Source organism: Ranitomeya imitator, chromosome 2 (genome assembly GCF_032444005.1).
Source record: "Ranitomeya imitator isolate aRanImi1 chromosome 2, aRanImi1.pri, whole genome shotgun sequence".
Classification (NCBI taxonomy): domain Eukaryota; kingdom Metazoa; phylum Chordata; class Amphibia; order Anura; family Dendrobatidae; genus Ranitomeya; species Ranitomeya imitator.
Genome location: NC_091283.1, coordinates 100,352,372 through 100,366,193, shown reverse-complemented (window position 1 = coordinate 100,366,193; position 13,822 = coordinate 100,352,372). Strand labels below are relative to the sequence as shown.

At 39.0% G+C, this 13,822-nt stretch overlaps 1 protein-coding gene across 2 annotated transcripts in view; it reads left to right on the top strand.

Moving 5' to 3' along the window:
- The window catches only part of RNF128 (ring finger protein 128), a 264,575-nt gene that overhangs the window by 189,045 nt on the left and 61,708 nt on the right, over nt 1-13,822 (top strand). For both annotated transcript variants that reach the window (XM_069747070.1, XM_069747071.1), the window contains exon 2: nt 11,123-11,370. In XM_069747070.1, coding sequence (XP_069603171.1) covers nt 11,123-11,370 — 248 coding nt within the window. The remainder of the gene's footprint in view (nt 1-11,122; nt 11,371-13,822) is intronic.

The following is a 13,822-nucleotide window of genomic DNA, read 5'->3' as shown; positions in this document are numbered from 1 at the left end:
ATAAGATTTTCTTAGTGTCGTGTGGTGCAGACACCTGCAGTAAATAAAAAAAAAAAAAAAAAAAAAAAAAAAAAAAAAGTAAAACACTTCACTGACTAAAATTTTATTAAGTAGTCAGTGCCATGATGACCACTGAGGCGTATAGCAGGCTATATTAGTAGCTGGCAAAATTTACTCCTAGTGGTGACACGGGCATAGGTAACAATTTCTATTATCTACCCTCACATCTTGGCATAAACAGGCTGCAAAGGCTATAAAATACAACCCACATTGATCACACTGCAATATTATATATATATATATATATTTTTCTTTTAAATCCAGTAGGCTGTCTGCATTTTTGTAGCACCAGCTTATTCCTCAATGCTTCTCCGTCAGGGAAAATACACAAAATCATAAAATATGGAAGCCTACAAATACCAACATATAATTCTCGAAAGAAGAGCGGGCGCTGCCTATAGGAGCTGACCTTGCCTCTCTTGTGACTCAAGACCTGCATAATAACTGTGTAAATGTCATGTCAGTCAGACAAGATCTTTCGCAGCTTTTATTGAGATGAGACTTTGGTTCTCAAATATACAAAGTACCGTATACATCTTCATGTTCTTCTGCTGCTGGTAGTAGCTGTCCTGTGCATTAGGCACACCTTCATTTCTCAGGCTTTTCCCAGGTATGGTCTTTAAAAAAAAAAAAATTGGCAAATGCCCCCAAAAAAGAAGTTTCTGTCCCCAAATGCCAACTTGAAGGGCCCCTATACATATTTAGGTGGTTTATGGTTGAACAATGCTTGGCCAATCATTCTGCAAGATGCTCTCGAATCGGATGTGATACGCTGGTGTGACTCCGGCCTTAAAGTTCTCATGGGAAAATCATACATTCTGGGCTACAGTATGCAATTAAAGGAACCGGAGTCCTTTCTGTGGTTATAGCCAGGAAAAAGAAGGCTGTCTCTAGATTTCTCTTCCGTTTGATTAATACCCTACACCGATATTTAATGAGTCGTTGAAATCTGAGAAGTCTTGTTTGTTTGTGTTTTTTATTTTTTTTTAATTTTCCATCCAGTGTCCTCCTAGTTGATGATCTGCTTGTGATTTTATGACACATGTATAGAAGTAGGCTTGTGACATCGAAAGCCGGAAAAAGCGTGTTGAGTCCTGTATAGCGTGATACAATCTGCTCCATGACTTGGTGTTCTGCATTCCTTCCCTCAACGTATCACATTCTTTGCTTAAGTCAGCTCAATTGCAAGAAGGGAAACTTTTGTTTTGGGCAATAATATTTAGCCACTGGCCTGAATAGGATGATGGTTGCATGTACTTTATTACAGTATATTAAAGAACCCTATGTGGCAGCACATCTAGTCCTCATGGGACATCTAGGACCCATCGTATTCTCCTGTAGGAACAATTCTATCTAGCAAGATTACCATTTCAATGTCATCCAGAAGAGAATGCGTTGAGTGCCGTCACGTGAAATTGAAACACACAGGAAAGTACAAGAATGCACACGTTATTGGCATTGGGCTATAGTATGGTACCTTATTTTAATTTTATTTTTTGTGGAAATGCATAAAAAAAAAAGCCTGTTCCATGTCAACGGTCAATTCTGCAAATTTAGGGTCTCCATTGAAATTAATGGATAAAAATCCTCTTCACAGGTGCATCTCAGCTACAAAAATTGACATGGAAAGGATTTTTAAAAAAAGCAGCCGGTGAATGTTAAAATTCATCCACATTCCAGGTACTATAAAATGCTGCAGATTATGCACACAAATTTGACACCAAATATGCAATTTGTGAACCCAGCCTAGGCATTTCCTTCCTGTAAAACTGAAGTTTAGAAAACAAGCCATTGTTCTAACACATTATGCATATAAAGATTTAGGAGAATAAAGCTGTAAGTGTCAATCCTGTAAATCGCATCATATATCCATTTGGCACAGATACCGTAAGTGGTTTTGGAGCTGGACGCATATGTTCTGTACCCAGCACTATTTTTTTTATTTTTTTTTTTTTATAGTTTCTATTGCATCCATAAAACTAAGAGGATGCTGTGTAATATCACCATTATTGAACCTTTTACATGAGTCTCGTAATTTCCTTAGAGTTAAGCTGTTGGCTTATTGTTGGAGCTTCTAGAGATGAGGAGATATATATGGTGCATGAATAGCCACCTCGATCATAAACCAAGCACTTATTGCACCTTAAATTGCCGCCATTCATGTAAAGAAAGTTATTTGACACTTTAGTTATATAATTGATCTTGGCACAAAGTGGATTACTTCTAATACTTTAAGCTTTTTATAAAGCAAGGGGCATCCATAATACTAAAATGGACCCTGAAAGACATGGCATGAAATCGGCATCAAACCTGTATCCTGATTAATCTATGAACAGAGCTGGTCAATGATTTCCATGTCTACCCTGTAATTACATATTAGTCACACTAAATAGTTTTCTTTACGTGTTTATTGCTTCAATAAAAATTTTTTTAAAAATATCTTGTTTGTGAAATAAAGGAATTTCAACACCTTCTACCACTCCCATTCTGAGTCGTCTACAGCATGAGCATAAGATGAGTTTAAAGCAACACAGTGGATGAGATGCATGTTCCACTGCAAATTTGGGCAGAAAAAATTATAGCAAAATTTATACCTCTACAAAGCCGGCTTTCTGACACTTTAAGATTATTCCTAAGATTGTAAATTATCCTCTATCCTTGGGGTAATTTGGTTGTAATTTACTGATCAATGGCAGTCCAATCGCTAGGATCTGGATCTCAAGAACTACCTTGAATGGAGTGGAGGTGCGTATGCTCGAACTCTGCTTTATTTATGGTCTGAGAGACTTCTGGACCATATAATTCTGCAGTCTTGTAGGCAATGAATGGAGCGGATTTGCGCATGCACACCGCCACTCCATTCAAGACTGGACTGTTCAGACCATGATTCTCAGGTTCTAGTGCCCCATTCTCAAGATTAGTGGGGTTCTTAGAGGTCAGATCCCCAGCATTCATTAAGCTGCCACCTTGAGAATAACCTCCAAGTTAGAAGGCCACCACAGCATCTTCCTTATAGTGTTCTGTGCGGTCTTGGTACTCAGTCCTACTGATACTCTCTTCCGACATGTTTTCAACTACAAGTTGAGAGAATTTATTGCAGGCTATAGAATGTTTAGTTATTTAATCATATTATGCCCCCCCCATTTTTATCATTCTGCTATGGGTTTATTGGCAAAAAAAGTACACTGATACTGGCATGGTTACCGGTAAATGTAATTAAGTGAAGAAGCATAAGAGACTGACGTAGCCCAGAGTCATCTACACGGATGAGCTAAAGGCATGTGGGTTCGGCACTGAGTGGGGGGGAGAAACAGGAGATACTTTTATGACACCTCTTGATTCTCCATTTACAGAACACCCAGGTGTAAAATCTAAACATTGACTGTAGCTAGCCGTCGTTAGGACAAGGAAGAGGTATTAAATTGAAACTTTTCATGGGTCATTGGTTGTGATCTAGGCCCTGCGTCAATAAAAGTGGTTTCAAAGTCCACGTTTGCTAATTGCTTCATCTTTATGAGATTTGACCTTCATAATCCTCCATATGGAATGAAGTTTAAGTGGATCACATGTACAAACAGACATGTGGTCTTTACTGATACCACTAAATGACAGGGGGATAACTATGGGTAAGAGGCAATCGGAGCGCTTGAAAAATTACTGGGTTCAGTGGGGTGGGAGAGGGTGCCAGCAAGCCACTTTGCCTGGGCCACAGTGTTTACACACCTGGTAAGAGCGGCACACTGAACTTTAGCAATTGCAACTGGAAGTAGAAGACTACTATAAAAATATATATATTTTACCATAAATGATCGGTGTAACCGCTAGTCTGTAACTTCTATTTGGGTGTTTTGTTTGGTAGTAAGTGATGTACAATTAAAAAATATTGTTATGCACCATGTTGGTCAGAAAACTCTGGACTTTTATGCCAAAAGTGTTCTAGAAGGGATATATATATATATATATATATATATATATATATATATATATATATATATATATATATATATATATATATATATATATATATATATATATATATATTTTTGTCTAAGGCTTGTTTTCACACTTCCGTCTTTTGGCGGGCATAGTAATGCGTTGTTGCGATGTATCGACGGACGTTTTGAAAATATTGAAAAACGTGTGTTAACGCATCCAGTGTTTTGACGGATGCATCATTTGAGTTCTTGCCTGTATTTCAATGGAGAAATATCTGGGGAAAGATTTCTCCGGGTTGGAAAATGCTTCCAGGCATGCTCAAATGTAACAGGATCCGTCACTGGATTCCTGCATTTCAGTGACCGCAGGATCCTGCGTCCATAGGCTCCCATTCTCTGGAATGACGCAGGAGGCATCCTGGCATGTTTTTTCCACTGCAGAAAAAAACATTTCTTTGAAATTTTTTTTTTTTTTTTTTTTTCCAATCGACGGGCCGTCGTCAAATTCCGCAGGATCCAGTGCACGACGGACAAAACGTGTGGCCATACATCGCGATACGTTGCTAATACAAGTCTATGAGAACTTTTTTTGCAGGATTTGGTTTTCTCAAACTACGTATCTTTACTGGAGCTCAAAGCTGGAAGTGTGAAAGAGGCCTTACCTGCTGGATGAACGAGTCTCTTTGCTTCAAAAGCTGACGAGAGGTATTCCAAACAAACCTATGGAACAAATATGTAAATGGATGCAAAATGGCAAAGCCAAATGTGAATCCATCTTTACACAATTTGTATCCAGCCTGATTATTCCATGTCGGTAAGAGTTTGAAAGGCTAATTTTAAGTCAAAACGGGACTCCAACATTGAAGGGTCCGTTTTTTTTTTGTGTTTTTGTCTTTATGACCGCAGATATGAGTAATGCTTAAAGGAAACCTGACGGCTGATGCATTCTGCCCAATCACGTAGAAGTTTCCAAACTTCAGATTGTCCTAAGCCAGGCTTTTATGGCATGTCCAAAGTATATGTCATACATGTCTAATAGATAAGAAAATATATAATAAGTTAGGCTTTCTTTCACTAATCTGCTGGCATTAATCATAATTGAGGTAAAGCAATAGATGGGATTAGTTGGCCATTTACTCTTGGTATTCATCTCTGATTCATAGTCTCCACTGGATAAAGATTACAAATATCAAACTTTGACCAGTGTGTTTTACTGTGGTAAACAATCCCGTCTCAGAAAGTCGATATGGACTGAACACTTTCCATTAACCAAGTGTAATCAAACTAGAAACCTGAGCTAGGAAGTCAATGCAACCACAACTTGGTCTACGGCAATGCTCTCTGTCCCAGAAGAAATGTCTTGCCCAGCCTCTTGCATACTGCATGAAACAGGCTCTACTGGGCAAATTCATTGGTATGCGAATGTTATCAGCAAAAAAAAAAAAAAAAAATTTTTTTTTTTTTTTTTTATACCTTCTTGCCTGCTAACTTTCCAGATTCCTCCCTCCTCCCAAATATCCTACACTTGACCACTCTCATATCTGACTGCTATTAACAAGTAGATGTTTAAAAGAAACACCTTTTTGGTTAGATCTGCGTCTCCCAAACTCGCAGTCCTCCGCGGCCACCAACACATCGTGTTTTCAGGATTTCCTTAGTATTGCACAGGTAAGAAAACCTGTGGCAAGTTCTGATACTTTGATAATTCCATCACCTGTGCAATACCAAAGAAATCCTGAAAATTTGATCTGTTTGGGGGCTGTGAGGACTGTAGTTTTTGGAAATACTGGGTTACATTGTGTTGTCTGACAAGCTTGGCCCACTAAACGGGAAGGCCGATACTTATCTCTGTTTTGCTGTTCCTTGAGCTTTCTGTACGGCGGACATTGCTGTGTCCCTACATCGTGTAAGTTCCCCACACAGGACTTTTTTTTTTTTTTTTCTTCTATCCACTGACCGATTCGGCCATGCTTTGGTTTCATTCTTAATTCAGATGTCGCTCGCCTGTTCAAGTTCTTGGGTGCGTGGAAAACATCAGACTGCACTCAAATGACATCCGGGAGCAATCTGATTTCTACTAACTTGCAGAATGGAGAAGATGTGTAGAAATTTTGTTCTCAATACTTCCCTCTGTGCTCCGAGAAAATCTGAGCACATTATGATCACACTCGGATCAGAGTGTGATTAGCATAATTGGCTCAATTCTCATGACCGAGCTCTTAAAGAAACCATTTTAGCAACTAGCACTCAAAAACAGAAAACTTGTCCTCCATCTCTTCAGACAACCATAGGCATGTATATGCGTATACAACCACTTAATCACTACTTGTTAGGGCAGACTTGCAATATCTTTGCATAAGGGACAACCCCATACCAGAAAGAACACTAATTAGACCGGTTACAAATTAAAGGGACACTGTCACCTGAATTTGGAGGGAACAATCTTTAGCCATGGAGGCGGGGTTTTGGGGTTTTTGATACACCCTTTCCTTACCCGCTGGCTGCATGCTGGCTGCAATATTGGATTGAAGTTCATTCTCTGTCCTCCATAGTACACGCCTGCGCAAGACAAGATTGCCTTGCGCAGGCGTGTACTACGGAGGACAGAGAATGAACTTCAATCCAATATTGCAGCCAGCATGCAGCCAGCGGGTAAGGAAAGGGTGAATCAAACACCCAAAAACCCCGCCTCCATGGCTGAAGATTGTTCCCTCCAAATTCAGGTGACAGTGTCCCTTTAAAGCTTTATAATCCGGCTAATTGGAATTCTTGCTCTTCCTAAACTGTCTTTTGGTGTGGGTAGGGTCTGGTTTACACTACGTTTTTGCCTTCTGTTTGTAGTTCCTCTGTGGTCTCCGTCTGAAGACCAATAACAAATGTAAGAAACAAAGGTTACTTGGCTCTTTTTTTTTTTTTTTTTTTTTTTTTTTTTTATATATCAAAAAGCAGATCAGCTCTGTCCCCTATTACTTTGAGGCCTGTTGGCATAGAGCGAAGGAGTCACTATAGTTAGGGACTGTTTAGCTTGGGTATGCCCTGTTGCGGAGGGATGACTATAAAACATTTTTTTATTTATTTTTTTTTAAAAAACTAAACTAAGTAACCTATGACTTTTACATTACTTAATGCAGTGTGCTTGTGAATGTTTCTAAAAACATCTGGATAAGCAAAGTTGTCAGACACAATCTATAAATAATAATGTAAAAAAAAAAAAAAAAAATATATATATATATATATATATAATTTATTTTTTCTTGGAGAATAAGGCACAAATGTGAAAACCTAAAACAAAGGCCCGCCTGTTAGAAGTGTAATATGTAGGTGTAACTTATAATACTCTGCTTGAACCCATTATATGAGCCTGACGTTAGCAGGATTACCATGTGTTACAAGAGGGAGCATTGCTGAAAACCGTCACATTGTCAAAGCCCTCCTGTCGTCCAAAGGTCCCTCACTCACATAAAAATGACACTGTTGGGTGAGGGGGGGATTGTGCAGATTTTTACCATGGTCTTCATTGAACTGTTCTAAAATGTGCCTTAATAATTAAATGAGAATTGTACTTTCAATAAACTTTACTTAAATCAATAGTATAAGCAAATATTAAAACCCTGATGTATCTTATCAGAAAACCCTGCTTCTTTCTCCATCCCAAGTCCAGAAATCCCCAATCTTAGATAATCAGATCCACACCGTTTTGCTCAGTTGGTCTCACAGCACAATAAGGCATTAGGTCACACAGCGTATAATCTATGGGGTGAGGAGCAGAGTGAGGAAACAAGCAAAGGGAGATGGCTGGATTCCCATCTACACAGCTCAGGATTGCTATATGACTTGCTTCAGGCTACTGATGCTTATCTTTGCTTTCTAACCAAGAAATGGTTTGCAAAAATCAGTGTCTGTTTTTCCTCCTACTCGCTGATTAAAATTATGCATGGATGGCATTTGTGTACAATCCATGTTCTGTCAGTGATGTTGCAAAAAAATAGAAGCCGATTTTGCAGTTTATTCATAAATGAAAATTGGATCTAAAACGCAGATTGAAAAAAAAAAAAAAAAAAAAAAAAAAATCCTTGTTTTTACATGAAATATCATGGAGATCTAAATTGGGCCCAAAGCTACATAAAATATTCATGTCCCTCTTCCGTCAAGTCTGACAGCGCAGTGTACACAAACCACCAGGAATTTGGTATGTAGAGGAGGAAATGCCAGAATATATAAAAGGCAAAATAGCTGCAAACTAAATACCAGTATATCTACTATATAAAGCTGAATGTGTGTGTGTGTATGTCCGGGATTGGCATCTGCACCGTCGCAGCTACAGCCACAAAATTTTGCAGTCACACGTCTGGACCCCGAGAGCGTCATGGGGTGAGGTGAAATTTTAACCCCGCGCTTTCCAATTCACCAAACTATTTTTCCCCTATCTACATAATGGGGAAAAGTGAAAGGAAAAGTGTTGGAGGCAAATTGACAGCTGCCAGATGTGAACAAGTGGGACTTAAAGAGTGAGAGCGATGGCGCCAAAGAGTATATACCGTACAGTTGCTAAGGTAGGACCCCGACATGGGATACTCGCCACACGGGGATATGAACACACACACAAAATGCGCCACGTGCTTGAACACATATACCACCCTCAGCACACATTTCACCACACATATGCCAACCTCGCCACATAAAAGTCGAAACACAAAAGTCGCCGCTCAAAACTCACCACGCGCAAAACTCGCCACATGCAAAAAATAGGCTCACGCAAAACTCGCCACAAGTGCAAAACTCGCCTCATGGAAAACTCGCCACACGCAAAACTTGCACACGCGGAAAAATTGCCATATGCACAAAATTTGCAACACATGCAAAAGTTGCCTCACACAAAACTTGCACATACTCAAAAGGCACCAGACATAAAACTCACCGCGCAAAACTCACCATGCGCAAAACTTGCTGCACACAACTTGCTACACTAACCTGTCACATGCAACTCGACACACAAAAAGTTGCTACACGCATGTTGCCACACACAACTCAACACACACAACTTGACAAACGAAACTCGCCCTAAAACACACACAAGTCTGGTATTGGCCTTCAAAAATAAAATTCTGATTAATAAGCAGACAAACTACAAGAGCAACAAATGTACCATATAGGAAATACGGCAGGTGTCAGTCACATGACCTGTCTATTATGTGTATGTGTGAGCTAATATATACTGCCAGGGGGAGGGCTTCCTGTTGGCTAGGGATTTATCAGGCTGTCAATTTATCTTACAAATACTGAGGTAAAAATACTGAGCAAATAACGTGTGAACGAGGTCTAATACAGGAGATCACACAGGTATATACTATATACAGGGGAGATGACACACAGATATATACTATATACAGGAGAGATGACACACAGGTATATACTATATAAAGGAGGAGATGACATACAGGTATATACTATATACAGGAGGAGATGACATACAGGTATATGCTATATATAGAAGATGACATACAGGTATATACTATATACAGGAGGAGATGACACACATATATACTATATACAGGGGAGATGACACACAGGTATATACTATATACAGGAGGAGATGACATACAGGTATATACTATATATAGAAGGAGATGACATACAGGTATATACTATATATACAGGAGATGACCTACAGGTGTATACTATATATAAGGGAGATGACAAACATGTATATACTGAGGTGCAAATGAGAGGTGTGAGGTGAAAATGAAAAGGTGTGAGTGCAAAATGAGAGGAGTGAGGGAAAATAGTGTAGTGATCGGAAAATGACAGATGTGAGGTCGAAATGACAAGTGTTAGGCGGGAATGAGAGGAGTGAGGGAGAAAATGAGAGGTGTGAGGGAGAAAATGAGAGATGTGAGGGGGAAAATGAGAGGCGTAATGGGAAAATAAGAGAAGTGACGTGCTATAACTAACCACAGATATTTACTATGCCCAGGCAACGCTGGGCTCTTCAGCTAGTTATTAATTAAATACTGTAGCTCTTAGATTTGATCCTGGTGTGCTCCCTTTAAAAATACGTGTCAGAGTGGATAGATAATCCTAAAAAGAGGAGCATTTTGTGGGCTCTGAAATAGAGGGACTCATAAAATGTACATTTCAATGAGAAAAAAAAAAAAAAAATTTTTTATATATATATATATATATATATATATATATATATATATATATATATATATATATATATATATATATATATATATATATATATATATATATATATATATATATATATATATATATATATATATATATATATATTATATATTAAATAAATTTTTTTTTTTTGTATTAAGCCGTTTTTTTGATGAGGATTTTTAAGGAACTTTATCAGGTTACGAGATCTAATTAATGTTTCATACAATTTGTACTGAGAAATCTTGTGACCAATCCAGTTTAAGATTTGGTCTGTAAAGGATCCAGACAAGCTGGTTATCCTTTTTAAAATGAATCTGTCCCCCACCCGGGACGTTTTCAGCCTTTTAATTTGGGCATACAGGCGATAGAATGGTTAAAATAGTCCTACCTGTATGCCTCATAGCTTCAGTCTTGTTGTTAAAAAAATTGTCGGTTTTGTTTTTCTTTTATGCTAATTATTTCTATGGGCAAAATGGCTTCGTTCTTCTGCAATGGCGCCTGCGAGTCTCTGCTACTGTGCACTGACTCGGCCACGCAAAAAAATGCATAATCCATTGCCCATAGAAGGGCAAGTAAGGTCCATATAATTGCGCTATTGCAGGGCACAGGCCCTGGATTCTGGGGCTACCAGTACACAGGGCAGTGTGACGCTGATGGGAGGTGAGTAGTAAGCAAACAAAGACCATAGGCAGAGTTTTCTTACAGGCACCGCGCCTCAGAGACTGGTCTTGTTGTTGAGTAATGATTTCTTCCAAAGATATGGGCATACATAGTTAGTAAGGCTGAAAAAAGACATTTGTCCATCCAGGTAGAAATAATGTAACCAATCACCTGTATTCCCATATTAATGGGTGAAAAACGTCCCAGGGGATGACAGATTCCCTTTTAAGTAGCAGAGAGGGACTCTTTTCTTTACCACTTTTTTTAAAAAAATATATAATCTTTTTTTACAGGCACTAAGGACACCATTGCCATCATGATCGGATTCCTAAAGGGGATGGAGATTGTAGAACTTGTAAAGGATCGTATCCAGGTGACCATGATTATTGAAGTTGGGAAGAAACATGGATCCTGGATGAACCATTATTCCATATTCTTTGTCTCGGTGTCTTTCTTTGTGGTGACAGCCGCCACAGTGGGCTACTTTATCTTCTACTCGGCTCGCAGGTGGAGGCACACAAGGGCTCAGAACCAGAAAATGGTAAGAAAACACTTGAAATAATACTTGTAGTAATTCCATGGTTTGCTGGTATTTTATTAAGTCTACCATCTCTGTGGTATCACATCTGTGTAGGTTGTCAGTCTCCGCATGGAAAATGAGAAAAGATAGAACTGCTGTAAGATTTTATGCACTTTGTCATATACATGTAGATGATATTTTATGGTAAATGTTTGATATATGTATGTGTGATGTGTTGTTGGTTTTTATTTTTATTTTGAGCTGTTGAACATCGTAACAAAAAAAAAAAAATTCTAATGCTCTAAGATTACAAATGTCGCTCTGCAGTTACGACCCGTTTCCAAGTGGGCAATTCCATACAAGGCTGTATGTCTATATATGATAATGGTTTGAGATGCCTTATTTTTCTTATAAACTTTGATCAAGATTATTTTGGATCTTTAAAATTGTCCTGCTGTTAAGGCCCGATTTACACTTGATGGCTGTTGGATAAATGATGCTTCAGTTGCTTGTTCAGCCGGCAGCCATCTCAGCCGACTACCCGTACACAGGGGCACTCGCTCAGCCAAGCGCTCCAGTGTTGTCTACGAGAGTGACACCAGATGACAAATCGACTGGCGGCTCATCTGCAGGAGAGCAATACGATGATCAGTCCAAAATTACACTTGCCCGATCAACCTCTCCACCAGCACTCCACACATTAGACGGTTGGGCAAACCCATCGATATTGGCAGGTTCAGCCAACATTAGTCTGTGTAGGGGGCCCGTTGCACTGTCCAAACTTCTCTATCTGTCCCAATTCTCATCTTTGTCATTTGACATACACATTAGAAACAGGCCTAATTATATGGCTAGAACTTAACCAGTAATGTGTATGGAGGCTTCTAGAATCATCAGCTCTCTGGGAGTTTGTGCCTACAAACCATTGGCTGGCTGCACACTGGACATCTGTATTAAAAAACGTAAAGGTGTGCTCTCCATCTGAATGATGCGAGTCTCGCTTCTGGGTGACCCGCATCCATCTCGGGAACGGGGCGCATCACTATGAGTGGAGCGCTCTCCAATCACTCCTAGTGAACTTCTGAAGCTGGCCAATTGTTGAAACTCCTTTTGAAGACCTATATCAATTTGATATCCTGTGGACATGCTATCAATTTTTTAATGGATTAAGTGTCTTCTTGTAGAAGGATTAATGACAAGTCAAACGTTTTATCAGCTAAATTATATTTTGCTATTAAGTTCCTATGTGATCGGTTTACTCTCATCGGTATCAACAAACAAGTCTAAAGGGGTTTTGTTCTTCCAATTTTCTACAGCCCATGGTCTTACAAATGGTGAAAATAATAATTTCAGCAATATTCACCACCTGCTCCTGGTGATTTGTTGACTGAATGACTACAGCGGTGAAGTGTGCAGCGTATAAGCAGCACTGGACCTAGGGAGGGTCAGTGTTGTTGTTGTTGTTGTCAAAATCCACAGACGTGACAGACCAATGGGTTGATGAAAAGAGAACGACCCTTAATACAAAAGTTGAGCATGTGGACTTATTATATAGTGCTCATGGCAGTGGTTATTCTAAGTAACCTAACAGGGAGTGGATACTAAACTCTGTACCAGGAAAACCTGACAAATACATCAGGGAACACAGAGTTCAGGAGAACAATTCTTCTACCCTTCCCCTATAATTACTTAATTACAATATGACAATGAACAATTCAGCTTTTGATAGTCTCAATATTAAATTGTTCGTGCGGTGTAACAGATCTGGTCTCTTCCCGGTACAATAATCCTGGTTCCTTGAAAGCCAACCTGGTTACACTTCTCTATAGGGCACATTCTGCTTTTAACCACAAACAATTCCAATATTTTTGCTTTCTGTTCTTGTAGAAGTTCTTGAATGATCTTGCATGCCTAGATTGCCAAATCTAATTGTTGGCTATTAAGTGAACCCCTACCCCAGCCTGATTAACTCCTAAAATGGATATTTAGGTCTTCATCACATGAGCCTAGTATACGGCCATGTGCTGTCCAAGTGAGCATTGGATACCACACAGATGGCTAACTGACCAATGTTATAGAACAGGGCGGTTCAGATGAGGGTTTTTTTTTTTCCACATTGACCCTCTGGCTGTGTGGGGGGAGGAAAAAAAAATGCATTAGGTTTTTCTATTTTGGATGAGCCTTGCCTATAAAAGTCTGTAGGTGCACAAAAATACGAATCCTGTATAGATTCTGTATAGCAGCCATTTTCTACGAAATTGCAATTTAACAAACTACATTTGGTACTGTAAAGATTTTTTTTTTGTTTTAATTTAATTGATTCATAAAATGATGTAATAAAAATTAAAACACATGGATGGTGTACTGATAAATAATCTGTATGACGCCTGGGCTAAACGGTTTGTCCGTCAGTTCTACTTTCAGGACTATTGTATCCGTGACTCAGAGGGAGTGTTGCAGTTTCTATTTATTT